The 27,055-nt window shown below is 42.2% G+C and overlaps 1 protein-coding gene and 1 non-coding gene across 6 annotated transcripts in view; one reads left to right on the top strand and one right to left on the bottom strand.

The window, feature by feature from the left end:
- Positions 1–4,666: 4,666 nt before the first annotated feature.
- On the bottom strand, positions 4,667–4,739 carry TRNAV-UAC (transfer RNA valine (anticodon UAC)). Its single transcript has one exon. It is a non-coding gene; the product is annotated as a tRNA-Val (tRNA).
- Positions 4,740–4,855: 116 nt separating this feature from the next.
- The window catches only part of PPEF1 (protein phosphatase with EF-hand domain 1), a 39,199-nt gene continuing 16,999 nt past the window's right edge, over positions 4,856–27,055 (top strand). The window contains exons 1-6 of one of the 5 annotated variants that reach the window (XM_074534650.1): positions 4,856–5,006; positions 14,985–15,173; positions 18,255–18,382; positions 19,147–19,198; positions 24,914–25,086; positions 26,763–26,877. In XM_074534650.1, coding sequence (XP_074390751.1) covers positions 15,110–15,173; positions 18,255–18,382; positions 19,147–19,198; positions 24,914–25,086; positions 26,763–26,877 — 532 coding nt within the window. In that variant the 5' untranslated portion in view covers positions 4,856–5,006; positions 14,985–15,109. The other 4 variants (XM_026791867.2, XM_005484331.4, XM_005484332.4 and 1 more) reach the window with 4 other exon arrangements.

Here is a 27,055-nt window from a genome sequence, read left to right as displayed (position 1 = left end):
TGTGAATAGCTCCTCAGTGCACTGCTTGGCTTGATGGGAAGGCATGAGATTAACTTAAGCGTTGCCTAAGCACCTTACTCCCCTCCATTCCCATGGTTTTATCAAGCACCACCAAGCCAACCACACAACTGTTACTGTCAAACCCCATCCTAGAGGCTGTGCCATCTGTAAAGGTTTATAAAAGGCAACAAGTACTGAGGTACTGACACTCTGAGTGTGAATCTGATTGTACATGCAGACATATGTCCAAATAAACCAGGATATACCTATGTATCAACCACATATACACCCTACAGAAATGCAGATGCCTAATGCTCAGAGAAGATGTATGGTATATATTGTCTATTGTATACAGCATGTATTTATTATCTTCCACCCCAGTTATTTACCTCTACACTAGCAATGTCTTTCCTAGCAATAGCTGTGTGTAGAAATCTGCCTTGGCCTTACTGCTCTTCCAGTCACCTAATTGCACGGGGCTGAAAACTGCAATTTGTAAATCAAACAAAAATAGTGGTTTTCAGTTGTTTACTTGCTAGGCTGCAAAAATCTCTAACCAAAAATGTTTTGCTAACATTTCTACTTACAGTATTCTTTCAACCAGCCTACATCAAAAATTTGATTTTAGAATGACTGATTCAAGATAAAAACAGACTACTAGTGATTCCAGTGGATCTTGCACCTGTTCCTCCAATCTCTGTTGATTATATGAAATTAGCAGTGAATTTTTAATGGAGATTTTTGAAACCAATTGCTTCAGAAGCAGCTTGCTTTGTTGCAAGAGATCTCAGATTATATGCACTGGGAATAGATAAGGCACTGCTTAGATCACATAGGTAGCAGTTGAGTTAAGCCAGTCGTGCCTCTACTCTTCTGGTTTATATTAATTTAAAAATGCTGTGCAAACAAAGATGCTGGCTTTTCAAAAAACAGTCTCCGGGGCAGGATTCACTTCACTTGCCTTTGGATACCCTGGAATTTGGAAATGGAATTTGGAATGCCCTGTACATTTGTTGTTGTACAGCATCCCACTGCAGTCTCGCCTCCAGCATCAGCACACCCCAGACTCACCAGGGTATGTGACATGGATGGGAGGAGTCTCCTGCCAAGGATCTCACTGCTTTGCTCAGCCTCAAGGAGTTTAATTTCCTCAGCCCAACACTTTTCCCACTTTACCCTTCCTCCATGGAGAAGAGGGTTGCCACAGGCACAGACATGGCCACAGGCACAGACATGGCCTGGGCCGGCTCACCCCAAACACTGGGGGAGAATCAATGTATGGCAAAGCAGCTCATCTCAGGCTCCAGGAAGGATGTCATTTTTCTAAGGGCATGGGGCTGCTCCTGATTTTTTGCCAGAGGCCTCATGTGCATATGCTGTTCCTGTCCTGGGGCCCACCAGTGAGACCCACCAGAAGGTCCAGCCAGGAATTAAAGAAATATGAGACCCACTGAGGGTACAAGGGCAGGCTCTGGGCATCTGATGCAGTACAGCAATTCACTTCAGGCTCTACACAGTATCCTTTATATTGTTGAGTCTAAAATGGGCTGCCACAGAGACAGAGATTTTCAGAGCTGCTGAAGACACTCAGATATCCATTCCCTCTCTGCATTGATGAGCAGTTGGTGTCTAAATCTTGTGGGTTTGAAAATCCCAGCTTAAAAATCCCTAAATACCTTCATCCACATATCTCTTGGATAACCAGATCTGAGCTTCAGCCTCTCACCTTATGGTCTCATAAGGACAGGTCACACAGAAGGAGAACTACTCACACAAAGAGAAATCACCTACCACGTTTTTAAAGAAAAGCCAAATTCTTTCCTATTATCACATGTAGTTTTAAATCAGCTTGGTTTATGGTCAACCCCACCCTTCAAATACATTTTGATTTTGTGTAAGAAATACACAGTAGCTCAGGGAACGTGTTCAGAAACAGCACAGCTCTTATCAAAGAACATTCCGCCCAAAGGGATACTCTTAAGACTGGTGGCTGCCCACCTGTAAAGCTCCCTCCACACAGAAGGAAAGGCAGCCTTTGTTTTAAAAAATGGTCTATAGCCTTCAAAATACCAAACTGTTTCACATGAAGATTAGAAGAGCATTTAAATTAAAGTCTCTGTATAAATAGTATGAAGTTCAGACAGCTGGTGTCTAATGGTGTTGATAATCCTTCATTTTAATAACTATAAACAGCAAAACCATGCTGCCACTGCAGCAGCATTGCTAAATGAATCATGTAGTTAATTCCTAGCAAGCACAGAAATATTTTCAGGTACAGAAGGCAGAAAAAGTTTAATGGCCAGTACATAACATAGTACCAGAAATGGCTGGTAAGAAAAAAAGAAAAATACAATTTCAAAAAGGATAAAAATTAGCCTGGCATTGATTACAGAACAAAACTGAGACTAGTACAAATGGCCCAAGTTAAGAGAGTCTGGTAACATTTCCACTGCTATGTAAAATGGGAACTGCCTGGACAGGTTCACTCTTGTCCATCTATCTTCTCCAGCTCTAGCCCATGTCCCATTGGCCCTGACACATTTTGCTATGTTTGTATAGCCCTCAGAAATCTTGGTGTGTTTTCCTCTGCCAGATTTTGGGAAAAAACACGGAGATCACCCTGCACCATGGAGATGCTTTTAGTCTGACTGGCAGCAAGTGTGTGTGACCTCAGAGGGGAATCAGGAGGCAAAAGTACTCGTGTGTGAGAGAGAAGTGGAACTCCACGTAGCCGTGTCACATTTCTCCCCAAGGCAGAGTGCCAGACGGCTCAGTCGGAGCAGCACGCACAGATCCATGAGTCTGGAAGCTGAACACACACAATGAGCAGTGTCTCGGCAAAAAATGTGTGACTGGCACATTTTTGTTTTAGCACAGTAAGGGAACACACAAAACACACATTTGTACGTGTGTGAACTACGGACATCTCTTGGAAGCAGGACACTGATATGCAGAGAGGGCAGAACTGTTGAGATTTTAGAGCCTGAGTCAGGAGCTGGATCCCCTTCACATGGATGGAGCTGCAGTGGTCTATACACACTAAAGACATGGCTCTCAGAATAAAACATTCCTTTTACAAATCTGAAGCATAAGCTTAAGTAATCTTCTGAAAAGAAGACTGTTTCCTAAGTGTAAGAAAACACGAGGCAGATAATTACCCAGTGCTGACCACCAGGCCCATTTCCTGTAACTCATGCACTTGGAGGTGCTGTGGCTGTCCTGGCAAAGTAGGCACCACGGAACCACCATCCCTATTAGATGGGATGTACCTACACCAAAGGCTTGCCTATCCTACATCAGGAGAAGTCTAGCTATGTCTGCCTCAGCTTTGAGCCTGCATCCTGGAAGCAGCCAGTGTGTGGAAGACAGTTTACCCCAGAGGGGGGGGGGACCACATTGCTTTGGCTTCACCTCCTGTGGGCTGTGCACACACTGCTAAGCAAACAGGCAGAGGAAAGCCAGACCTGTGCACTTCTGCACTTTCAGGTTGTGGGATGCACAGGCCCTTAGCATCAGTATGATGTTAAAGTTACAACTTTAGCCTGCCAGGCCTCACTATGGGATGTACAGCTGCTTTCCACACAAAAAAGCTTTTGCAACCTGGCCCTTGGATGCAATCCTTGCATTGGTCTGCAATCTCTAACTGCAGCTTGCCCATACCCCAGAGTCTTTGTTTAGTGAGAATAAGGACTGACAAAGGTTAATAGTTTTCTCCATTCGATGATGATTAAAGTAAGTTTCTTAATAAGTCTCTGATTAAAGTAAGTTAAGCCAATTTTTTTCTCTTTAATCTTTAAGATAGGTAAATCACACCCTCCCACTCTGATCCTTCAAAGATACTGAGGAGCTGATTCCAGGTCAGTGGAGCTCAGGGACTCTTCTCCTCCTCCTGCAGAGATGTTCTTAGCCCCAGCACTTGACAGGTCTCCCACGCACGGACAGATGCTCTGCCAGCACCCATGCCCAGAGGTTACCCTTTTCTAAAGCCTTGCACGTGCAAAACGAACTACATGTTATAATTTAAAAACTAAACTCCTCCGAGGCAAGCTGAGATGGCTCTTTCTTTCCCAGTTAATAAAAACGATATGGACAGTGCAGGGGAAAACAAGGATGGAGTTAACTGTGCTCGCTAGATGTGTTCTGTGAAAACCGCCGGCCTTTCCCCAGCGCTTAAACACGTCTCCAAACACAGAAATGAAAGGACCAGGGTTCCAGTGAGTCCCGGTGAGACGCCTTGGGGACCCATGGGGCTGCAGACTTCGCCACTGCCTTTGTCCCTCGCCGCTTGGGAGCAGGCACAGGCTGCTGCTTCCCCCACTGCTTCTGCTCCCTGTGCTCTCCTCGGGTGCCCCTCCGAGGGACCATGGTCCGGTGTAGGGATTCCCCTCCCGCGCTGGCAGGGAAAGGCTCCTCTGGCAGGCGGGCGTTCCCTGCCAAGGCTGCAGTCTACGGAAGGAATCCTGTGTGGCCGGGCTTCCCTGGAGGCGCCTCTCTGCTCCCCTGGAAGCTGCTCCACCTCTGCCGCACGCACGGCCCGCGCCCTCTTTAACTGCTTATGAGGTTCCCCATCTTGTGGAGGAAACAGCTAAACCGAAACTCACCGCGTTAAAAGAAATTACGAAAAACCCAGAACGAGGCAAGAAAAAATAAACTGACTTTCGGGCGCTGGTTCCACTGGGGCTCGAACCCAGGACCTTCTGCGTGTAAAGCAGACGTGATAACCACTACACTATGGAACCGCCACGTACGTTATCGCTCACAGCACTGCCCCTATCGACGACATTCTGGGCACACCTCCTTCCCTGGCTGATGACGCAAGTCTGGTATTTTCTCTTTATTTGCTTGTTGATTCAAAGCAAATGTAGAAGCTAAAAATTACCCTAATGCTATGTAGCTGCAGAGAGTGACGGGGGTGAATCAGCTCCCGGTAAGGCTCCAGTGCCGCTGCGTGTTGGGGGCAGCGGCGGGCCCCGCTCTGCCCGGCCGCACAGGGCGCTCAGGAGCAGGTAACGACCCTGGGCCGTGCGGGCCCCGCTGCAGGCAGCGCTCCCTTCCCCGGCTCGTATTCGGCACACGCATACCGAACGTGTTCGCTAAATCTTTGCCTTCAGTGCGTGCTCCCAGCGCCATTGCCACCAGCCCCGCTTCGGGAAGGGCTGGCAGCCTTCCTGCGCATCCCGCTGCTCCTGGCATTTGCTCGGCTGCTCTGCTCGCCCTGAGTTGGGCTGGATTGTCACGTCAGGTTGGCCCAAGTGCGGGAAGGGCGGCCTGAGCTCGGGGAGAGCCGCAGCAACACCGCGGCTGCTCCGGGGGAGCTCGGCTGCGGGGATTTCCTCTAAACCGGCCATGGGAAGCGCCTCGCTGCCTACTGCGGGGCGCTCCAGCTCTCTTCTCAGCGGGGGAGGGACGTGTAGCTGATTTCCTCGGCACATGAGGCTGTTTAAAACACGAAAGGCAGTGGGAGGCAGGGGCGCCCGGCTCTTTCCAATCCCCCGGAGAGGACGGAGAGTTTTCCCCCGCGTGTGGCCGCCCGGGGGCGGCTCCCGCCGCGGCCTGCGCCGCCGGCAGGGGGCACCCCACGCTCGCCCACCGCACCAGGCCCCGCTCGGGCCCGGGGCCTGTGCGGGAAATGCCTCCGTGAGGGGGTGTTTGGGTATCCATCCATCATCGATCCATCTATTCATGGACCTTCTTGTCACCCCTCACACCCCACAATAATCGCCGCCTTCCCTCTGTTATGTTTTACCCTCTGTTTTGCACTACATGTACTTCCTCGGTCCTTACCACACTGTGCCTCGCCTCACATCTCCGAGGGAATGGCTTGTAGGAGCACAAATTAAGGCACCTGTACTATGTTTCCAGGTCAAAAGTTCCAAATAGAAATTATTATTTGAAATATAAAAGGTAAATTTGGGAGTTTTCAGAAGTGTGGTGCTTCTAAGCAAAACGGGTATTGTTTGTGGCTAAATAGCATAGTTGACATGACTTTTGAAATTAATAATGTTTTGCTGAAGCAGCAGATTTATTTACTCTAACAAAGTAGAAAATGTTACATTAAAAGCAGTTTAATAAGCATTAGATGAAAATAGAGATGAAGACAATTATTTCCATAGACTTGATGACCCCTTACCCTGTATGTGGTCGAATTTATTAGTTGGTAGATTCCATTCTTTAGAAAACAATTTAAAATATTTTTTAAATCCTTTCACATACTGATTGTTAGTGTGGAAGTCAAATCTGTCTGCTCTCCTGACCTGGAGAGCCTGATTTGACCTGGAGAGCCTGATTTAAAGGCTTTACCAAAGAGACAGCCTAACAGGCCTGAGGGCATCAGATTGTAGGGTTTGAACTGTGTGTGGAGCTTCTGGTTCACCAGACCAACAAAATGCACATCAAGCTTTTGTTAGGCAATTCTTATGCTCATTTCTTTTTCCTCATGCTGCTTTACTAAGATCTGTCAAACCCTAAGTGTTGAAGATAGATAGCTATCATTTCTTTAAGCTCTAAGTGGAGGTTGAAGCTAACGTCAGGGAGGTAGAGTTGTGCAAATTGGGTCATTAGTCATTGCTTCCCAGAATAATCTGCATTCATCTGATAATTTGGGAAACTTTCTTAAAAAAAATATTGTTCCCATTTTTTGCAGAGGGTATCCTGATAGTTTCGTAGTGTTCTGGTCTAGTTTCTCAGTCTTCAGGAGCTTTGAGGCCCTACCACTTCCTTTCTTTCCCATTTCTGATTTGGTGTGCTTTTTGCCAAGGATGCTAGTTTTGATGTCTTTTATTCACCTTCTCACCCAGAACTGTCAGTGGGGGAACATTTCTTTTTGTGTTCACACAAATTAACCTACTTTTTCTAATGTGTGAGCACAGATTTCTGTCATCTCACTGACTGAGTCAGACTTTAAATTTGTTCTGGACATTAATTTCTCCATTTTTTTTATTAGGTTTTTTTTTCCTTTCTGTCTCTGGGCATCCAGGTTTCTCAGTCAGGGACTTTTTCCCTGGCTAGTACTTTAAAATACTTTGCTGGGTCACATAAAAATACTTTAAGCTCGGTAGGGCAAGAGAAGGGAAACCATGGTCAGAGCTTAAAAGGAGCACACTCCCTTCAACTGTGATTATCTTCATCCTTTTTGAGAAATATCGGTTACATCACTTTGTAGTGGGTGCTTCTGAGAAACAAGCCTGAAGCAGAATTTGAATTATGTATGTGGAATGCCTGCATGAAGACTTGCTCGGGAGGTTAATGTTTCTAAAGTATTTGGAAAACAGAATAAGCGCAATTACATCCAGAAGGGTTGCTTTTAGAGGGATGCCCTGATTTCTACACTAGCACCATGACTGGGTTTTTTCTTGTCATGCTAGATTGCTCAGTCATACATTGTCAGAGTTTTTGGCCTACTTTCTGTTGCAGCTGTTGATGCTAAAAGTCTACTCAGCATATTAAGTGTGTGTGTGATACATGACTGCTGAGCAAAAGAGCAGTAGTATGTGTGACCTTGTTGATGGGACTGGTATGTTCTCTTTGCCCTTTGTAGAAAGGAAAATGGTGTTGTCTCCTTGGACATGAACTGGAAAGGTTAATTTGGAAAGGACATTTGTGTTTCCTCAAGTTGCATGTTATTGTGATCCCCACAAGTAACTGGAGAGGTGGCTCAGTCCAGCAACACTGACTCTTTATCAGGTTGCTTGGTCATGTCAGATCGCTGAGACAGAGGACAAAGAAGAGAAACAAAAGAAAACATGTCCTAAAGAACCTAACTGCTAAGGTTATCCCTCTCCCACTGATCTTGGATGAAATGTTTCTGATGGATTTATTGGCAATTGGAGCAAACCTCTCATTATGCAGAGAACTTGGTAAATGCCAATAGAGATGAACTTATCAGGTACAGTAAATGTTTATAAATAATGTGTATCCCAGGAGTACAGTGGAAAGAGGTTGTGATGTATTTTTGCTTGCATGCATTTTGGCAGAGCAGCGTGATCATACATAAAAGATTAGCTGCTGTAACTCAGATCAGGGAAAGTGCATCCTGCCAGAAAAAACAAACATCAAAACCGTTCTGGGTCACGCAGAATTATTGCGCTTGGTATGCTTTCCATTTACTGTCTCGTCTCACAGGAGAGGAACAGCTTTGAAAGTGGAAGCTTGTGTCTGGGACTCCAGAACCTCAGAGGACTAGCTTAGTCAATCAAGTGCCTTCTGTTTTGCTGGTTTGGCATTTTAAATATCTTTTGCACCTTAATAGAAGTCTGTTTCAAAAGGGGATTTGATCACTCTGTCCTTCAGAGTGGTGGTTGATGCCTTTAGAATTGTCACCACACTGATGACAAAATTTTCTAGAAAATAGCATGTTATGGTATTATTAGACCTTCAGGGAGGGGCAAAAGGATGAAGATATTATTTTGCCTCTATTCTCAGAAATCTTTTGTTTCTATCCAGTCCTGGTGGAGCTCCACTTGCCCTTCAGAGCAAGGACACAGTGATCTTCATCTTGTGCCCGTGCACATGGAGCTTTCTCCCACCACAGCATGCTTTATAACCTGCGGTCCTCTTCAGACCCACAGGCCTCACCCTGACCCCACAGAAATGGCTGCTGTGCTCTGCTCCATCACTGCACAGCAGCAAACATCCCCTCCCTGGCTTTTGGAGTGGGGCAATGGTGTCCTGATGAACGTAAATGCTGATGAGGACTGAGCCCAAGACTAGTGGTGATACTACACTATCATGCTTCTGCAGACATCTCCTAGTTTTGAGTGGTTTGGCAGGATATGTGTTTGAAATCACAGTGTCCCCATGCTGTCCATGCACTGCCAGTGGAGCAGATTCCTCAGGGGCTGTTGTGTGAGCAGTGGGCAGTAACAAATCACTGTGATGGCTTTGCCCTTTCCTAGGGACCCTGTGCAGTTACTGGGAGTCAGGGGTCAGCGTGGCCGGGATCTGGGTCAGAGATGTGGGACGTGCTGCCAGGAGTCAGGGTTGGATTTCAAATCGTGGCTTTCTGAGCAGAGCAAGGCTGAGGTGTTCTCGGCTTCTCCCATCCCTTCCCAGCCGTCACACAAGGAGAAGGTGAGCCAAAACATGAACTGAGTCCAGAGAACTGCAGTCACACGTTTATGGTGAGAACATGTGCATGCATGAAGAAATGAACTGAAGGCATTAGCACAGTGGGTCCCTGTGGTATTCACATATTCTTTGAACAACAAGAGACACAGTTCCCAACACAAGATCTGAGTGCTTCATACTTGTGCATTATCTGGGTATGACTGAGTGATTTGGAGAACACATAAATATATCACTTGCATGCAGATGCAATGCCTTGTGGTAAATTCAGTATTGCTTTCCTTAAGGGCTTTCATAACCGTGCCAGTCACATCAGATAGCCAAATAACCTGGATAGCCTTATGTTTTTTTCCAGTGTGCTAGATCTGCTAAAATGCAAATCATTGCCTCAACACAGCAGAAAGGCCGAAAGAGATCATGTGACTTCAGATGCAAGGCAGATAACTTCAGCCCTTCCCTTTCTCTGCCTGAGATTCAGGAGGCATGGTGACAAAACAGCTTTTCAACACGGAAACAACACAGCTGGAGGGCTGCAGCCATGAGCTTTCACATCAGGTTGGACAATGAAAACAGCATTTTCCCCTGACTGTTTCTGAAGAGCAGCATTCAAGAAATTTCCTCTCGGAAAGCTGTGTAAGTAGGTGGAGAGCAAGTGCATTGCAGCTCCTGGGCTCCAGAGTCCCAGAGAGAATTGGAGAACCTGTTCTGCAGATCTGCACTCCTCAGGGGTTGCTTTTTTTTAAAAAAAGAATCTTCTAAAGGTACTCTTGTGCAAAAAATCTCGGTGTATTCTTGCTGAAGCAGAAAGAAAAAAAGGTAATATTTTTGGGTGGGGTATATATACATATATATTTAGCTCACTTTTAAAGAGCAGTTTGACAAAATGAAAGATGTATGTGGCATTATTTATGATTTTACCATAAGAAAAACCACTGTGCTTCAAGCTATAGTTTGACCTGGACTGAATCAGTTATCCAGAATTTCTGGGTACAGATGAAATCAAATAGCTTTGAGACTACTGTATTTCATGTAATTTTTGTTTTAGGAAAAATAATTTTTATTCTATTTTGAACCTTTTTCTGATGCTTAATTTAAATTTTATGAAAACCATGCTGAAGCATGAATTTAATTTTTGAACTGGCACAAATTTCAACACATGTTTATTCCAAAGATTTGCTTTTTCAGGATGTCATTAAGACCCTGCTCATCATGTGCAGGACAGTATGTGATCCAACTCATTAACTGCAGAACAGTATGTGATCCAGCTTTTTGCTTAAAGTTTTTTGTTAACTTTTATGCTCCAGTTGGGTTCAGTTTACTAGAACCAAATTTGCTTCAGAATTTTCAGTTTTCCCCTTGTTGCCTAAAGCAATCTCCCCCTAGAGGTGTTTAACATTTCTGGAAAGTGATATGATGGGTTTGCTTATTCTTCAAGGTGAAGAAGAATGTGTACCACATTTGCCCACTTGTATTTGCTATTCCTCCTCTTTTTAAAACAAAATCTGTCTAAAGTCTTGCTGTACAAGAAAAAATGAGGCTGCATTGTTTATTTTCTGTCCCCCCAAAAAACCAAAACAAAAACCAAAAGTAAACGTACCCTTTATTGATTATAAGTAACATGAACTGGCATTCTCCCACCATTTTTTTTACAGATTCTCTTTGGGTTTGCATGCAGTTCTGGAGCTCAGGGATTGCTTGAATTATCTACATGTTCACAGCTTTGCTATTCTTGCTTTTATTTCTTTTTGCAGTGCATTTTTTGGCTCAGGAATATGAGTCCACCTTAAAACTTCATCCTATTCTTCATCCTATTCTCTTCCAGGCTTTGCTGGCTTTCTGGTATCTTACTAACATTTGGCCAATGCTCAAGCCACCACATGCATTGCATTCCCTATTGGTTTCCGGACCCAACACCGAGGTCTGTCGACACAGCCACTTACAGCAATCATTCCATCAGCTCTGTATTGAGCTTAACCTTGCTTCTCTGAGCAGGCAGAGGAAATTATCTGTTAACAAAAAGCCTTTCTCAGTTCTGTCTTCCACCTCTTTATAATCACTGAAAATCACTTATCAGAAATGTTAGATTGTTCCATGCATGTAAAACGATGGAGACCTAATAATGTATTGATTTGTTTGTTTGATGTTGTCATATCAACCCCTTGGCAGATCAAATTAGGTGTTGGTCTCAAAATTACAACTCCTATGCCATAGCCAGGTTCCATTTCACTCTGCTAGTTGACTGTGACTGCTTCATCCTCTTTCTGCAGGGTGGATCTTTTAGCTAATGAGATTTGCAACTCATCTCTAGATTCTCATCCTTGACAATTCCAACAAGACAGTTTTGGAGACCTGTTCTTCTGCAGGTTCTGACCTGAGTGTTGTGATTTAATGTCTGGATTCTCTTCTCTAAGGTATTAGGTATTCTCTAATTATTGAAGTCTTTGCAGCTTCATTCCCTCAGCAATGAACAGAAGCAAATCCATCACAAAAGCATATTATGTCATTTCTTCGTTCTCTGCAGTCCTAGTTTCCAAAGGAAAACAATTCTAAAGGAAATCTGTAAGTCACAGTAAAATAAAAACTTATACAAGATAGCATCAATGGAAAGCCTCTGTCATTAGAAGCATCCATCCATCCATCTGATCTTTATGCAGAAAACTGTCTCTATCTTATCACCTCTCCATGTACATGTACCTCCTAAGACATGTTTTGGGAGGAGATCATAGCTACCTCTTCAAAAACATGATTGAGAAAAGGGGTGAGTAATGAAAGGAGGCAAATTGCTGGAGAGAACTGTTGAAACAACTTCTAGGGGAAGTAGCATAATTATGGAAGCCCCATCCCAACAAAAATAAAAGGAGGAGCCTTTCATTTTTATTAAAGGTAAGAAACAAATGAAAGACAGAAGAGTAAGAACTTAAATCCTTGTGGCTCTTATTCATATGGCTCCCATATCCTCAGGTTTAACCTAGTTTACACGTGTGTGCCAGGAGCACAGCTCAAATAATTTTAAAAGCTAAGGTGCTTTAAAGGATGGCTCTCTGCCCAAAGACCCTGCCATCTGATTTCATTGAAAGTCAGCTATAAATCTTTACAGGATTTCAATTTTCCTTGAGGCAGCCTGGTCTTTATGTGACTGACAAACTGGAGGCATGACTGAGTTGGGGCAGCACCTATTACATCCAGACCAAATGATACTGAGCCATTTTTTCTGTAAATCAGCCTCTCAACAGCTCGGTTGTCAACCCCAGATTTTGGAGCACTTGCTGTGTGTGGCCTTCAGTGACTCCTGTCCAGGAAAGAGCAGCATGTGCCACTCTGGCTTAGCTTTGTGCATGTCCATAGGCATGATTGCAAAGACATTTTATTTTGCTTCAGTGGATGGGTTGTGCTTTTAGTGCCTGTCTATCACAAAACTGACTTTTTTGCTAAACTGACAGAACTCTAGCAATTTTTTGAATTATGTACAAAAGTGGGGCAGATTACTGACTTGTAGAAATTGAATGCCTACTTTTTAGTCAACATGACAGATTCTCTCTTAAAGGTAAATCAGTGGTATAATATCCAGAATATTAACACAGCCTTATATTTCAAATTCTCCTCCAGCTACCTTGTGTCTCTTGCAATACCTTGGTAAAAAGCCCAGCTTTCCATTTTATCAGCCAGCAATTGGGAGGAATTTTGTAATGACAGATGATTCTTCACCAGACACTGCTACACTGTGTGTAGTCAGTAGCTCACAGAAATGACTCTCCTGGCCTGGAGTCTGGGCATGCAGGTTGGCAGTGAGGATGGCTCCAAAGCTCCATAGCCACTTGAGAAGTTTTCACAGAAAGGCAGTTGAATGTTCACCCTGTCCATTTCAGAGTGCAGATATTTGGGACTGAAGGTAGTGATTATTCATTCCCCTGGACTAGCCCTTTGATGGCCAGATTTGGCCTTTTTTAGGAGGTTTAATGATAAGATATATCTAGACAAGTTTTCCTCCAAGCTCTGAGTGTACGTTTGAGTCTTCATTTGCTGCTGTCCCAATAAAATTTCTGTCCCTATGCCTCTATCTTTTAAATTCTTTCTTCAAGGATGTTCTAGAAGTCTATGAGTTTAAATGTATGTGGAGGAGACTGGTGATGACTGGGAAGAAAGCTGAAGTAATTGAAAGCAGGTTATGATCACAATTCAGCCCCCCATTTCTTGGGTCAGCCCATTGCTTCCTGTGGGTTGGAGGGAGTCCTGAGAGGTTTGATGGTTCTGTTTGGGCTCCCATTGCCCCTTGCTGGGCACAGGCTGACCTGCCCCTTAATCAAGGGTCTAAGTAGAACTTAGATTGTAAGGTCTATTTTGCCCTTACTGCCAGTCTTCAGATCACAATTCACATCATGGCTGGCTTGTTTGAGATGGAGCAATGAAGGCTTGAGATTCTCCTAAGAGGGTAAGTGAGGAGATGGTAACCAGGAGAGCAAGAATTTTTCAGAGAGAAGACAAATTTGAGCTATTAGCAATATCAATGCTGTATTTGATGCTGTCAAAGCCATTGTTGGGCTCAAAATTAATGTAAGAACTTTTTTTTTTTAATTTCATGATAGCTCCTTCAGAGGGAAGTAAAGCAGTCCATTGTGTGGGGAAAAAACCTTAAAATCCTTATTTCCTGAATTAATTACTGACTCATAAGGAGTCAGACCCAGCTCAAGTGTAGGATACCCTTGTTTTGTGGGACCCTGTATAAAAGCCCCAGAACTACAAAGAGTTGTGTTATATTAGCATGACAGGGCAGGATATCATATATAATAATAAATGTTGAAATCTGCACATACAGACTCACAAATATAAGTGTTTTCTAATTATTGAAATTGAAAATCACCTAGTTATGCATTTATGCTTTTTTTTTTCTTTTGTATCCTTCTTTTTTATGATTTCTGCTAGTAAAGCCAAAGGAAAATAGTAGCTAAGCATTCATTTTATGCTGATGAATTTCTTCTTTGTTTTAAAACTCAAGTTAAAAGAAAAGGAATATAAATGAAACAAAATAACAGATAAAATAATTTTTATGTCAGATGTATCCGTGGAGATGGAGAGAGAGGGGTCAGTGTGATCATATAAGAAATCTTTATCTAAAACAAAGTTCAGTATCTAAGCATCAGTGAATATCTTGTTGCTTAGAAATTGATCCATTTTGTATCTCAGAGGAATTGTATTCATTTGAATTTGTTGATTAGAGTGTGTTGCATTAGCGAGGGATACTGTTTAGTGCAGAACTGAGCAAGTGCCAGGAGAAAAACCCAAAAGACTTCACTTCAAAATGTATTTTGTTCATCTCTTTAATGAAACAGAATATTTTCCTTAGATTGTTTTCAGTAGAAATGCAACAGAAAATGGGATGTTTTATTTAAATGAAATCTGATAATGAAGTGATTTGCTATGGTACTGTCTGTCCTGTTAAATTGGGTAGTGGTAACACTGAGCAATAAAATGATAAATGGGGTGGTAAGGCAACTTTTCAAATCAATGGAGTGTTAGGAGGATTTTTTTTTTTAGCAGTGCTATCACATGTAATTTAAAATCTTTAAAATTCTGCAGTTCCAATTTTCAAATCATAAGAATGAAGAGTAATGTGTCTCCATAGTCCCTTGTCCATGGTAGTAAGGCTTTAAATAGCTATTCTTCATATAAGAAACCACTGCTGCACATTAACATTAAGCTAACAAGTAAGGAGTAAACTGTATTAATTACTAAGTTAATTTCTCTTGACTACGAGATGACAGTAATCAGATGTGGGGAAAAAAACCAAACCCTGGTGTGGTCCAGTTTAGGTAGGATGTGCTGTACAATAATTTATTGTGGGCAGAAGGTACTTAAGATTCTGTCTTGTCAAGCACCATTTTTTTCCCCTCCCTATTCTTCCTTCCCAATCTCATCCCTGTTAGGAATACTGGGAAGAGCCCAGGAGCCCAAAGGAGTGTAGCCCTCATCCCTGAAGGAACAGCACAGGAAATGTGTATGATGCTAACAGCTGAGAGAAACACGCTTCGCATCAGCAGCAATTAAACGGATGGGCAGCATCCTTGGAACCATGGGGTGCAGCAGTTCTGTAGCTGACAGAAAGTCAGAGAATGGTGAGTGTTGCCTTTGTCTTCAGGGCAGGTGGTTGTTCTCTCTCTCACACCAGTAGAGGACTGCAAAATAATGTTCCTCTCCTCCACAACCCCTGCCTAGTCCTGTTGTAAAAATAGGGAAAATTATTTTCTAATTATTTTCTTTTTAAAACTGTACATAGCTTTTAGATGCTGGCTGAGGTCAGGAAGCAGCTTTGGGCCACCTCTAGCATTGACAGATTGGGTTGTAAAAGATTCACAGCATCTGGGACAGAAGCTAAATTTCAGAGGTGCCTGTGCTTGCTCTGTCACTGGCAAAGCTTAGAGGGTGGGGTATTGAGTGGGACCTTTTATGGCTTTTCACACCACAGGATTCCTGGGCAAACCGCCCCAATTTCCCTGCTGTTGTGTGACCCCAATTATGAAACAAGTGTAATAAAGCAGGGCTATTACAATGACTTCAAAATCAGCTTTCTGGCCTACCAAGTGCCTGGCCTGACATTCTCCCTGACAATTAGTGAGGCTGTCTGATGAAAGTCTCCTCAGGACCTGGTTAAATGTTTAATTAAACTAATGGATCATCACCCTCCTTTTAATCATACCCCACCTTGGTATGAACTCAGCAGTTTTTGCACAGGCAGGTGTGTTCCAGGATTAACTCAGACCTTTTTTCAGACCTTCTGTGTTCTCTTTCAAGATTTTTCATTAAAGCACAATTTATTGGTCAGCAGAGAGCCGCATTACATGGTACTGTGCATAGTTTAGGACATTATTATGCTGAACAGCTGTGGTTGAAAAGGAAGGCTCTTGGCTATCAAGCCAGGACACAAGACACAGGAAGCTGGTGCCTAAGAAGCAGGAGCACTTAGTCATGGCTGCAGGGATCCCAGCTGACTGGTTTGCGAGCAGCCCTCAGCTTTGTGTGTGCCACTACAAAGCAGCATCAGTGCTGTATCACAGTAGTGAAAGCAGAATGGAATCATCCAGAATCCCAGACCTACCTGTAACTGTGAGGCAGCTCTTCCCCTTTGGGTTTGCATGCTGTGCCTACATGTGCCTTGCAAGACCTTAATAATGTGCTGCTTGGGAATATTTCTGCAAAAGCTTGGAGTGGGCAAGAGGAGCTGTACTCTTTCTTGATCAACAACCATCAACACACATTGATGTGGGACTTAGGATTTTCTGTGCTTCCTGGATTGTGTTTTGTCCTTTGGAACTTCTGGATGGTTTCCTTTCTGCTCTTCAACAGTAGTCAAGTGATGCTGAACCATCATTCTATCTGCAGCCTGAGGCTGTACATTTCTCTAATGCATTAATAACATGAATTTAACAGATATTTGTTGGTGTACAGACCTTCTGCAACTGATAACAATTTCGTTTAGAGATGCAGCTTAGCCTAGTGTGAAAATCATGTTCTGATTCAATCCTGAGAGTAACAGTGCTGTAATAAGTACAATTGAAAAAAAAAAAAAAAGGCAGGAAACATTCTGTTAGATTTGCAACATTAGGCACAGTGATTGATATGTATCTGTCTTATGTGATAGCAATGGAACTGTGCCATGTTAAGTGCTCTGGACCATTAAGCAACCCAGGGGGCTTTGATGGGAAGTTTAATGGCTCTGATGCTGGAAATCTGTTTCTGTGCTGGTGATTGTGCTTTGCCCCTTAGGTACGCTTCTAAACAGAAATGTTGGTGACAGCCTTGCTGTAATGTGTCAGGCTTTCAGGTCTGTAGTGGTGGAGACTTACAGAAAGGACAAAAAACAGAGATCTCAGAGTTTATGTAGGGTCTGAAGGATGCTCTTAGTCATATAAGGATCACATTTCCTTCAGGCAGAAGGATTTTTCTAGGATGTATGCAATACCTACAGGATGGGAGTCTTTCTGGATTTTGTTCTTGTCTAGACTAGAAAATTTTACCATTTAAATTATACTGTATACTCATTAATGGTAAAATAAGCAAAGAACATGTTGTTATAGCATCTGTAAGCATTTTTATAAAAATGTTTCCTTTATGTTATACTCTATTAATAGAATCACTTTCCCATCAATATTTGTCCTTACCTGCATAACTAACAGTAAGAAAAAAAATTCTCACTCAGATTCCACTCATCCTAGTATAGAACTTCCTGGTATTTGTGATCAGTTACAATAATTGACTGGTGTAAACTGTTGTCCCTGTAGTACAGAGCTTTTCTTTACTGTTTTGCAGTGCAGGATAGTGCCCACTCCAGGACCTCTTTCTGCCACCAGATGTTTCTCTGCTTAATAAATTTTTATCTGAGCAGTTAAAGGAATGTGATCACTCTGTGGCATGAATGAGGCCTGAAGGCAGCAGGCTCTTTCTTCCAGGCTGCAGTCTTGATGATTGTCCTTCAGTGAAGTTTCCAGCAGTTTTCCAGATTGAGACCATGGTAGACACAACTTTTTAAAGTGCTGAGTGGAATGCATATTCAGCACATAGTCAAAAATGGTCTTCTGGCATGTTCCATTGACTTTGGGGTAAGTGTTTTGTTAACCAATATGGCTAAAGCTGTACCTTATTGCCTTTTGGCTTATCTATCTAAGCAACATATTCTACCCTTCAATACCATTTGTTAACTTTTTATCCTAGGATTTTAATTTTGCTGCCTTGCTGATGCAGCTCTGCAGGCAAAAATTTTCTGGTAGAAGAGGCTGTTGCAAATACTGTCATTACATCATTGTTCATGTCACAACTTGCAAAATCAAAGATTTTTACTGCAGCTTGATATAGAAATATATTGTTGATAGGGCAAACTGTTCTTCTTTCACCTTTCCAAAACCTCTATAGTGCCCATCAGCTGAATATGACCTGGGTACTGTCTTCAAGACAACTAAATGGGAAAGGTTACTGACTACTTAGGTCTGAGCCAGTCAGCTGGGATCTGTGTTGGAAGACAGAAACAGTAAAGGCATCATATATTTTTTCAGTCTCACTTTTACTGGGTTTCATCTTATTGTTGACTATGCACAATGGACAGAATTTCTCATCTGACTGCAAAATTCTGCAGAGGCAGCATGCATATTTTCCTTGTGGATTCCCCTGCATCCATGAGTAGTGCAGTGTTTCTGTTTTGACAGTCATCAGAGCTGCAATCCTCATCCAGAAGTGGTACCGCTTCACCATGGCCCGCCTGGAGATGAGGCGCCGCTATTCCCTCAGCATCTTTCAGTCAATCGAGTATGCTGATGAGCAGGACCAGCTGCAGGTTTGTGATCTTCCATTCTTCCTATTCAAGCAGTTGTGTTGTCCCCAGCACTGTGGCTGCGCTAACAAAATGGGTGTGTAGTGATTTCTTTTACAAAGCTGGCTCTTGATTAATAAAACTGTTTCCCTGCCTGACACATGTTGTGTGTATTCATACACAGACACACAGATGAACCAGGACACCATTCTGCCCATACAGCATATCTAGGGTACAATTTCCTGTACAGCAGCTCTGTTAGCCAGGGATTGCAGGTCACTTACAGATCTCTATGGATGATCTTAACTGTCTGTGTGGCAATATATGTGCAACAGAGATATCAGTGTTTCAGCCCAGTGTCAGTGTCATTGTCAGCCCAGGTTTCCTTTAGGGTCAATATAGGAAATTTGGAACTTAAGGCCTTTGTGTGCCTCCTAGCATCTGTGTCTAAAGTCACAGTTGTTTCTATTGACTGTGAAGGAAATCTAGGCAAATAGTCTGGGTGGTGGGCAAGATGAATTACACCTAGAAACATCAGCAGCACTGAAACAACCCTGAAACATTTTATGTATTCATGAAATGTTAGTGGTGAATTCATAGCAAAAAAGGAAAGGGAGCTGTAGGACACAAATTGTGTCATTGTTGCAGGCTGATACTATGGGAATATACAGTAGTGATTTATATCCTCCTAGATGGGAAATTGCAAGTAATAGAGTAAGAAAGATATTAATGCTTGTTGGATCACCTAAACTGATCAGTGTGTTTGTTCTTTTCTTTTTCATACTCAGCTCTCCAATTTTTTTACATTCATGCTGGATCATTGTACTCATCCTGAAGCAGGTAACAATAAAAATAAAAGTAATGTGGAGATTGTGTTTGAAAAACTTGATGTGAGGAAAGTTAATTTTCAATGTGATATTTACAGCCTATGGCATGTGCTGGGGTTGAGGTTTGATATCCTAAATACTAACATGGATTTGATCCTGTAAGTGTTGACACTGCTCTCTATCTACTTAGTGAGTCACAGCAGTCAGTAAGTCAGAACAGGTGTCTGTGGTCCTTATGAGAATATTCAGAGTGTGCAGAGTACTTTCTTATGTGTTACTGCCCTTTTTACAGAATGCAATTTTCACAGCTTTCTGTTCATGATTTCTTAAACTATGAGATGTGATTATTCAGAAAGATTGTGTTCAGTTGGTTTAAGGCAGGTATAATCAAAGAGGTTGCTCTTTCTCCCCCACCACCTCTGGCAGTTCTGGACCCTGTTTTAATTTAATTTGTTCTGGATTTCACTGCAACATGTATCAGTATGTGAATGATAAAAAAGGAAATAAATTTGAACTGCTGAAGATAAATCTTTAGAAACCATCTCAATTAAGCTCCAGTTATTCAAGGAATAACCTTTAATTTTTGAAGTATTTTGGAATCCTTGGACATAACTTACTTTTGAGGTCAAGCTCAACAGAAGGACAGACTGAAAGTAATTCCTAAGTCCAGGAAACAAACATGACTTCCCTGAACAAATTCAGAATAGATCTAATCCCAGTGGAGTTAAAAATGAGGCTGTCCCCTTCTTACTGCATTACAAGAGAATGCCCTTTCTCTTTCATCTGGTCTAGCCACGGGTTATTCCAATTAAAATTTGCACAAGATACTTTGATAGCAGGAAAAAAACACCATCAAAACCTTAAGTGGTTCAGTGTTCTAATGACAACCAGTAGAAACTGCAATTTTTCTCTCTTAAATACTTTAGAGTGCCTAATGCTCTCTGTGTTCTGCAGAAAAATAAATTACATTTGAGCCTTGCTCCAAAGGCAAGGCAGATGATTCAACAGTCCTCTCTTTGATTTTTTTTCCCATTACTGCCATATTCTGTGAAAAAAATATCTGCTTTAGTCATTTAACTTCCTGGGAAGGAATTGGCAAACTTGAAGAAAAACAGATACTGCTCACTTCATCTACTTCTTCATGCTGATGGTGCACCTCTGTTCAGCTTTTCTACTTGAATGGGAAAGAAAACAGTAGTGCTAGGTCTGAGATTCGGCAAAATATTGGTAATCTCTATTTTTATCATAAAATAAAATGGAATTTTACATCTGCTTGTTGTAGATATGACTTATCCACCTTTATTAACTGTGTCTACTGACAGAAGGAATAAAGGTGAGGTGTCTCAGATGACTTGCTAGGGCTCAGGACATGGCAGAGCACACTGCTACATGCATGGGCTGTTCGTGTGCAGGTGGAGATCCAAGCCTCACCTGTGCACAGGGAGGGAGATGGAAGGTCCTGTGGGCTGCTCCTCATCATCTCTGCACAGGTGACCTGTTTCTTGGTCTGGTAGATATTGGGAATTGCAGATGTGTTAAGGCTGAAACACGTGATAAAGTGTATATGGTTTATAGCAAAGCATCCCTTTGTCTTGCTGGCTTAAAACTTCCATCTTTTAGGACTGACATTGTTAAGGCTTGATAACTGCTCCAAAGGCTTTATTTTTGTCTTGGTTTGTTCCCCTTTCTAACACTGTGTGTTACAGATACCAGAACCCTAAACAAAAGAGGAAAATTATGGTGTATGTTTAATAAAGAGATGACCAAGGCTGGCTGTGCAAAGGAGCTTAGATTTTTTTTTTAAATTGCATATAAAATGTGTACTGTGTGGGTTGTGGTTATTTTTTCCAACTGCTGGCTGTATGCATTCTTTGCTTTAAGCTCTTGATTGCTTGCCCCTGGAAGTGACCTTTGCAGCACTCATGCCAGCCTCACTGATGTAAGCAAAATCAGTGCTGAATAAAGAGATCCTTAAAAAACTGCTTCCACTTCTGCTGAATCACCATCTTAAGATGTGAACCAGAGTGAATGTAAACATAACAACCAACGAAGCTTCAAATTGACTTTGTTATTCTCAGGCACTGTCTAAAACCTGCAATTCTCTGGCTTTTTGTCTTTTTCATCAGTGTGTGCTCACTTAAATTAGAGTGATAGCATATGGTTCAAATGCTGTCTCCAAGAAGACAGTAGATAATAATCCTACCAAAGAATAGGTTGCCTGTTCTTAGTATATGATAAGAAAGTTCCCTGAAAATTTTGTGATCTGTGGTTTTCCTTATATTATAGACTACTCAGCCTCCACCATTAATCTTGTTACTTTCCTCTTTTTAATCTGTTTTTTTCAGATTATGTTTTTCAAAGAAAGAAAGCAGCTGCCATCTCATTAACACAGTAGTGCTTTTGATGTGATTGTTTATCTGTTATACCCTAAAGCTTTCTTCATCCTCTCATTCTCCTTAAGATGCTAGCGTAGTTTGTGATTGGGATATTATATAGCTGAGTGTTTTGTTCTGCTTCTTATTAAAGGCTATTTTGCAAGGGTTTGTGGAAAATAAGAATAAAACCCTTTTCTAACTTACACTTTTATCCCTAATTTCCTGAAAAAAATCTTCCTACCTTCTCTGCTTTCAATGGAAAGCTCTCTGGTCAGAGAAGGCTGGAAACTGCCTTTCCAGCAAAAGATGACTTATTTACTCACTCTTTTATGGGCACATTGAGGGTGAGAAGACTGCAGATGCGTCCTGAGAAAAATGATGGGACTGGGAATCTAAACCTGTTCCAGGGCACTCCCAGGAGCCTTCCTTCAAAGGGAAACAGAAAAAAAAGTGTTGTTTTCTGCAGCTCCACTCCCCATGATGCCTCCCTTACAGCTTTAACACCCTTCCAAGATGTTTTACAAAGAGTGATTCTTGCAGTGGGGAATAAGTTATAGCTGCTTGCAGTGTGTAGCACCAGGAATGGTGTGAAGGAAGAAATGTTTGAAGCATTTTAGAAACCTCCTTCCTCTTTGTAGGCTCAGTGCCCATTTGGCTTTGACCTGAGGGCTGTGGATCAGTATCTGGCTTATGTAAGAGCACTTCTCGGGAGTCAGAGGTGCTCTCAGGTATCCCAGTGGTCAGGCTGAAGGCACACAGATGGTGGCAGAACAGAGAAGTGATTACAGAGCTGCAAAACTAGCTGATTCCTGGTTAGTCTGATAATGAGTACATCCTTGGCAGTGGCAGCTTTGACTTGCCTTGAAAAACTCCCATGGCAAGGTGATATGGTCAGGAGAATCAGGTATTTGGGTTTCTGTGGCCAAATTGACTCCACTTAGCTCTGGGCATTTGTTTAACATGGAATATGGCTGTACTTGTTTGTGTTTTGGTAATAGTGAAGGCTCAACTCTCTGAGCCTGGGCTAAACTCTGGGGTCAGAGTACAAAGTAGGTAGGTCATTGCCTGTGCTCCCTCTAGTCAGTGGAGAGATGCAAATGCTGGCAGAAGATGTTTCATTCTGTCTTGACATGTGAACCAGACACTTTTCATCCAAGAAAAGTGCCAAGGCATGGCAAGACTTTTCATCCCTGTCTTTCAGTATGAACTGAAAGAGCCCTGACAGCTTTGACTAGAACAGTAAAATGTGAGGGGCTGAACCCTTCAGAATTAGTCCTACATGGGGCATGTGGTGAGCTGGGATACTTGCTGGACAGTGTGGTGATTCCTCAGGCTGCATTAGGCCATCCATTACTGACTGCTCAGAGATGGGACAGCCATGCTCTGCAGGAAGAAACCTTAAAATCCAGCTGAAAGACAGCCTGAGGAGCCATAAGCACACTCTAAGGGTAATGACCAGGCTGGCTTTTGACAACTCATCCAGAAATGGAAAATGGGGTACACTTTGCAGAGATATGCCCAACAGGGAAGGATTGGGTTTCCCAGCCTGAGCATGTGCCATAGAAGTGAGTCTGTGAGGAAGGCAAGTTCATGTTCAGAGGTGGATGGATGGATGGATGGATGGATGGATAGATGGATGGATGGATGGATGGATGGATGGCCGGCCTACTGTGTGCTGGAAGGGAAGGCAAGAGTAGGAGCAGGCATGGGCAGGTGTCTGCCTGGCTTGAAATGCTGAGAAGATCACGGGCTCTGAAGGAGTCCAGTCAGATGAGGACAGCTAGTTAGAACAGGCAAGAAATGAGGCATTTGGGTGGTCTGAAGAGTTGGTTGTTTAGTCCCCACTTCTTGGGAGGTGGGGTGCAGAGGGAGATACTACTGTCCAGAGGCCTGCTGCTAGAGCTGGAGCAAGAATTGGTGCAAATGGGCTTGGCTGATCACTATGAGAAAAATCAGCAATTTCAGTCCATGGTGACATTCTGGTGTCCAGCCAGACAAAGCTGTAACTGTGGTGGAAGACTGCAAATCAAACTGCACTGGTGAAAATGGTGAACCCTGAGCACCTTGCTGTTACTTGATGCCTTAATCCATTTGACTGGCTGAGTATAACATTGCACTAGCACTGAAAGTGCTAATCAGCTCACAGCTGAAGTGCTGATAGTAAAAGGGGACTTTTTAAAATCCAGATTACACTTTTATCTATTTATTTTTTAATATTGATTTTATCTAGTTGCAAGATAAGTTGGCCTATATAAATCTCATAATTTATGAGGCCACATGCTGGTTTTGGCTACTGTGAGTTTTGAGTCACAGCTATGGGTCAGCTGTAAATCAGCAGTAAATAATGCAGCTACACAGCTGTAAATAATACATTTTTATTTGCAGTTGCAGGAAATCAAGGTTACAGAAAACTTAACTGTAGCCCAGCAAAAAGCGCTTACAACAATCAGTTGCTCACAAGAGCAACTCTGCAACAACAACTGCTAGAACACTTTCATTTAGGGACTGGTTCTCTCTTTTGGAGTAATATATGGCCAAGACAATCTGCAAGAAAAAAAACTCTGAAATCTGCTGATCAGTCAGTTACATTTCAAGGTTATGTCAAGAAAAATATTGGATTGAAGCAATTAGCAGTGTTCCTGCTTCCTTCATGTTCCAGGAAAATTAGAAACTGCTCTACTTTCACCACTCTGTTTTTGTTTACTTTGTTTCATCCAATAGTTTTATGGCAACCAACCAAAAGCGGGCATTGTTTCCTAGCTGTAGCAGAAAGGAGTGATTTGCAATCTGCTGTGAATAAATATAATTTTGTTGGTGACTTTTAAAATAATCACTGTGACCTGCTGGTATTTAGCCTAAAAATTTTAAGTGGAAAATAAAAGCAATAGAAGGGAATCTTCATAACCTGTATTAAAAGTGTAATATTGAACTTTAAACAGATGATGCTCATTAAATGATCAGCCCTGACTTTTGCATCTCCTTGCACTGGGGAAAGGAGAAGGAAGTTTTTACCAGGTGATGGTTCTCATTACTTGTGAGCAAACTGCTCCACAACTTCAGTGCAAAATGTTTTGCACCCTGACCACAGACACTAGCAGTTGGAAAAGAGTTCTTAACTTTGGTTTGGTCTTTTTTCCCCTTGTTGTGGTTGGTTGGTTGGTTGGTTGGTTTTAGTATTGTGAGACAATCTGGGGAGACCTGGAGCTTTTCCACTGTAGGGAGGCAGGAGTCAGCCACTGTAATACTGCAGCAGTTAAAGCTGGTATGTTCAACCAGTTCTGGCCATGCTGTTACAGCTCTGTGGGGGGCTGGTGGAGTTTGTACATTTTTGTTTTCCTTCTATCTTGTTCCAGATTCTCAAATTTTCACCAGCCCTAGTGCTCCTCAGGTGGTGGATGAAGACTTCTCTTTAAAAGAATTTGAAAAGAAGATTGCTGTTCCAGACTCCTATTATGGACCACGACTCTCATTCCCCCTTACTGTTGAAGATGCCAATGCTCTCCTTCATGCTTTCAGGAATGAACAGGTAATTTGCAACTAGCTTGTTTTTCTTTTTTTATCTTATTTTACATCTGTCAGGTTGTAGTTCCACAATCCAATGTTAAACTGGTGCCCAAAGAGATATTTCACCCTTCTTTTACATCTCATTACTTTTTCCTGCTAGCCCAATGTGATCATAAATGTGCATGGTAAGCTGCCTTGGGAAATTGATCTGCCTCTAAGCTAAAAGCTAACACAATAAAATCAAAAGCAGACAGTTCTCAGATGAGTTCTCACATTTGATTCACTACTTTGCTGCACGGTCACCAGGCCTGGCCCTGGGGAGGAGGCAGGGACTAGTGAAATGAAATAGAAACCAGCTGCAAGGCAGAGGTTCTCAGTGAGAGTGCAGGACTGGGGAAGGTGTCCTAAGCTAAAATAGAAACTAATTATCATCTTTTTATGGGTTAAAAGTGTTCATTGTTTGGTCTTCTGTCCTTTGTCCCCCACCTCATTCTTTTAGAGGAGGTGTAAGTGTTAATCACCTCATTGCCGGCTGCAAGACTCCACCATCACAGTGGAGTGACTATAAAGCATTGCTAATCTAGCAGAACAGAATGATAGCACAAATCTCTGGAGCTCAGGCTGCAGCTTCCAAGGCACTGAGGAGGCTGTTCCTCATTCTCTATATTCCTGAGCAAGCCCTTTTGTTGCCCACAAGATGAAGGTGGATCAGGGAGACATTAAACAGGACAGCTTTCTTTGAACTTGTAATTATTTGTGCTTAACAGTATGCTGTATAAAAGGGGCAAGGGTCTATCATGCTTTTTAATTTATTAAATAAGCATATTTTTCTCTAGTAATTTTCTGTGAAAGCTGATTGTAAAATATCACATATAAAGCATATGATAAATGAGCCAACCCAGACTTCACCTTACTGTCCACTATCCCTTCTCTTACTATGGCTGGCATTTTATTAAGGAAATGGGCATATGTAATTGACCTTTTTGATTGCTTAAAGACATGAATCTTGAAAAGTCATTCTGTAGCTCATCTATCTCCTCTAAAATTCCTCAGATCTCTGTTGAAATTAAAAGCTTTAAAAATCACCAACCAACAAAATCTTCATAAAAAACATCAGAAGAGAAGACTAGAAGCTTCAATGTTGCACTTTTATAACTTCTTCACTGTGAACAGGAAGATAACTTGTGCCAAGGCAGCCCTTACTGGAGTTTTCTTGTCATTGTTTTTGCAATTTGCTGAAATATCATTTATGGCCTTTGGGTTTTGTTGTTTTTTTCTTGGCTTGTGTTTTGGAGGTTGTGAGATTTTTTTGTTTGTTTTTTTTACTCACACCTAGAATGACAAAATTTTTTATTTTTTTCCCAGTCACTTTAAACAGATGGCCTTACGGAGTAATTTTGAGTGCTCTATAAGTCTTACCTCTTCTGAAAGACAAGAAGAATAGAAACAGTGCAGTATAAATAAAGTGGGAAAATCTGTAAAACAAGTTCAGTAAGATCTCCATATTCACTCACTGGGAAGCAAATGCAAAGCTATGAACACTCCTAATTCCCAGCACTGGGCCAGACAGCCTGCACTCATGTCTGGATGTGTGCACATAAATAACCTTGGCAGTCCATGTCTGATATTAATAAAGCAGACAGACCTATTGCTAATTGAAATAAGTCTTCCTTTTCTACCTGCTTTTTCTTCTCACAGCTGCTTCATGCCCGCTATGTGCTGCAGTTGCTAAGTGAAACTAGGAGGGTTCTCAAGGAGATGCCAAATATCACCCATCTTTCAACTTCCTACTCCAAGGAGATAACTGTCTGTGGTAAGGTGCCAGAGAAGAAAACTGCTTTGGGCTATGGGTTGATATTCTAAGTGGTTAGAGAATGATACTGACATTTCCAAATTTTACCATTAGAACAAAGTTCTCAATGCCCTAAAAATATATTTCTTTTTATTTCTTTCCCCCCACAAATGCATAAATTGGAGCAAACAAACAAACA

The sequence above is a fragment of the Zonotrichia albicollis genome, chromosome 2 (genome assembly GCF_047830755.1).
Source record: "Zonotrichia albicollis isolate bZonAlb1 chromosome 2, bZonAlb1.hap1, whole genome shotgun sequence".
Classification (NCBI taxonomy): Eukaryota; Metazoa; Chordata; class Aves; order Passeriformes; family Passerellidae; genus Zonotrichia; species Zonotrichia albicollis.
This window is presented reverse-complemented; position numbering and strand designations above follow the sequence as displayed.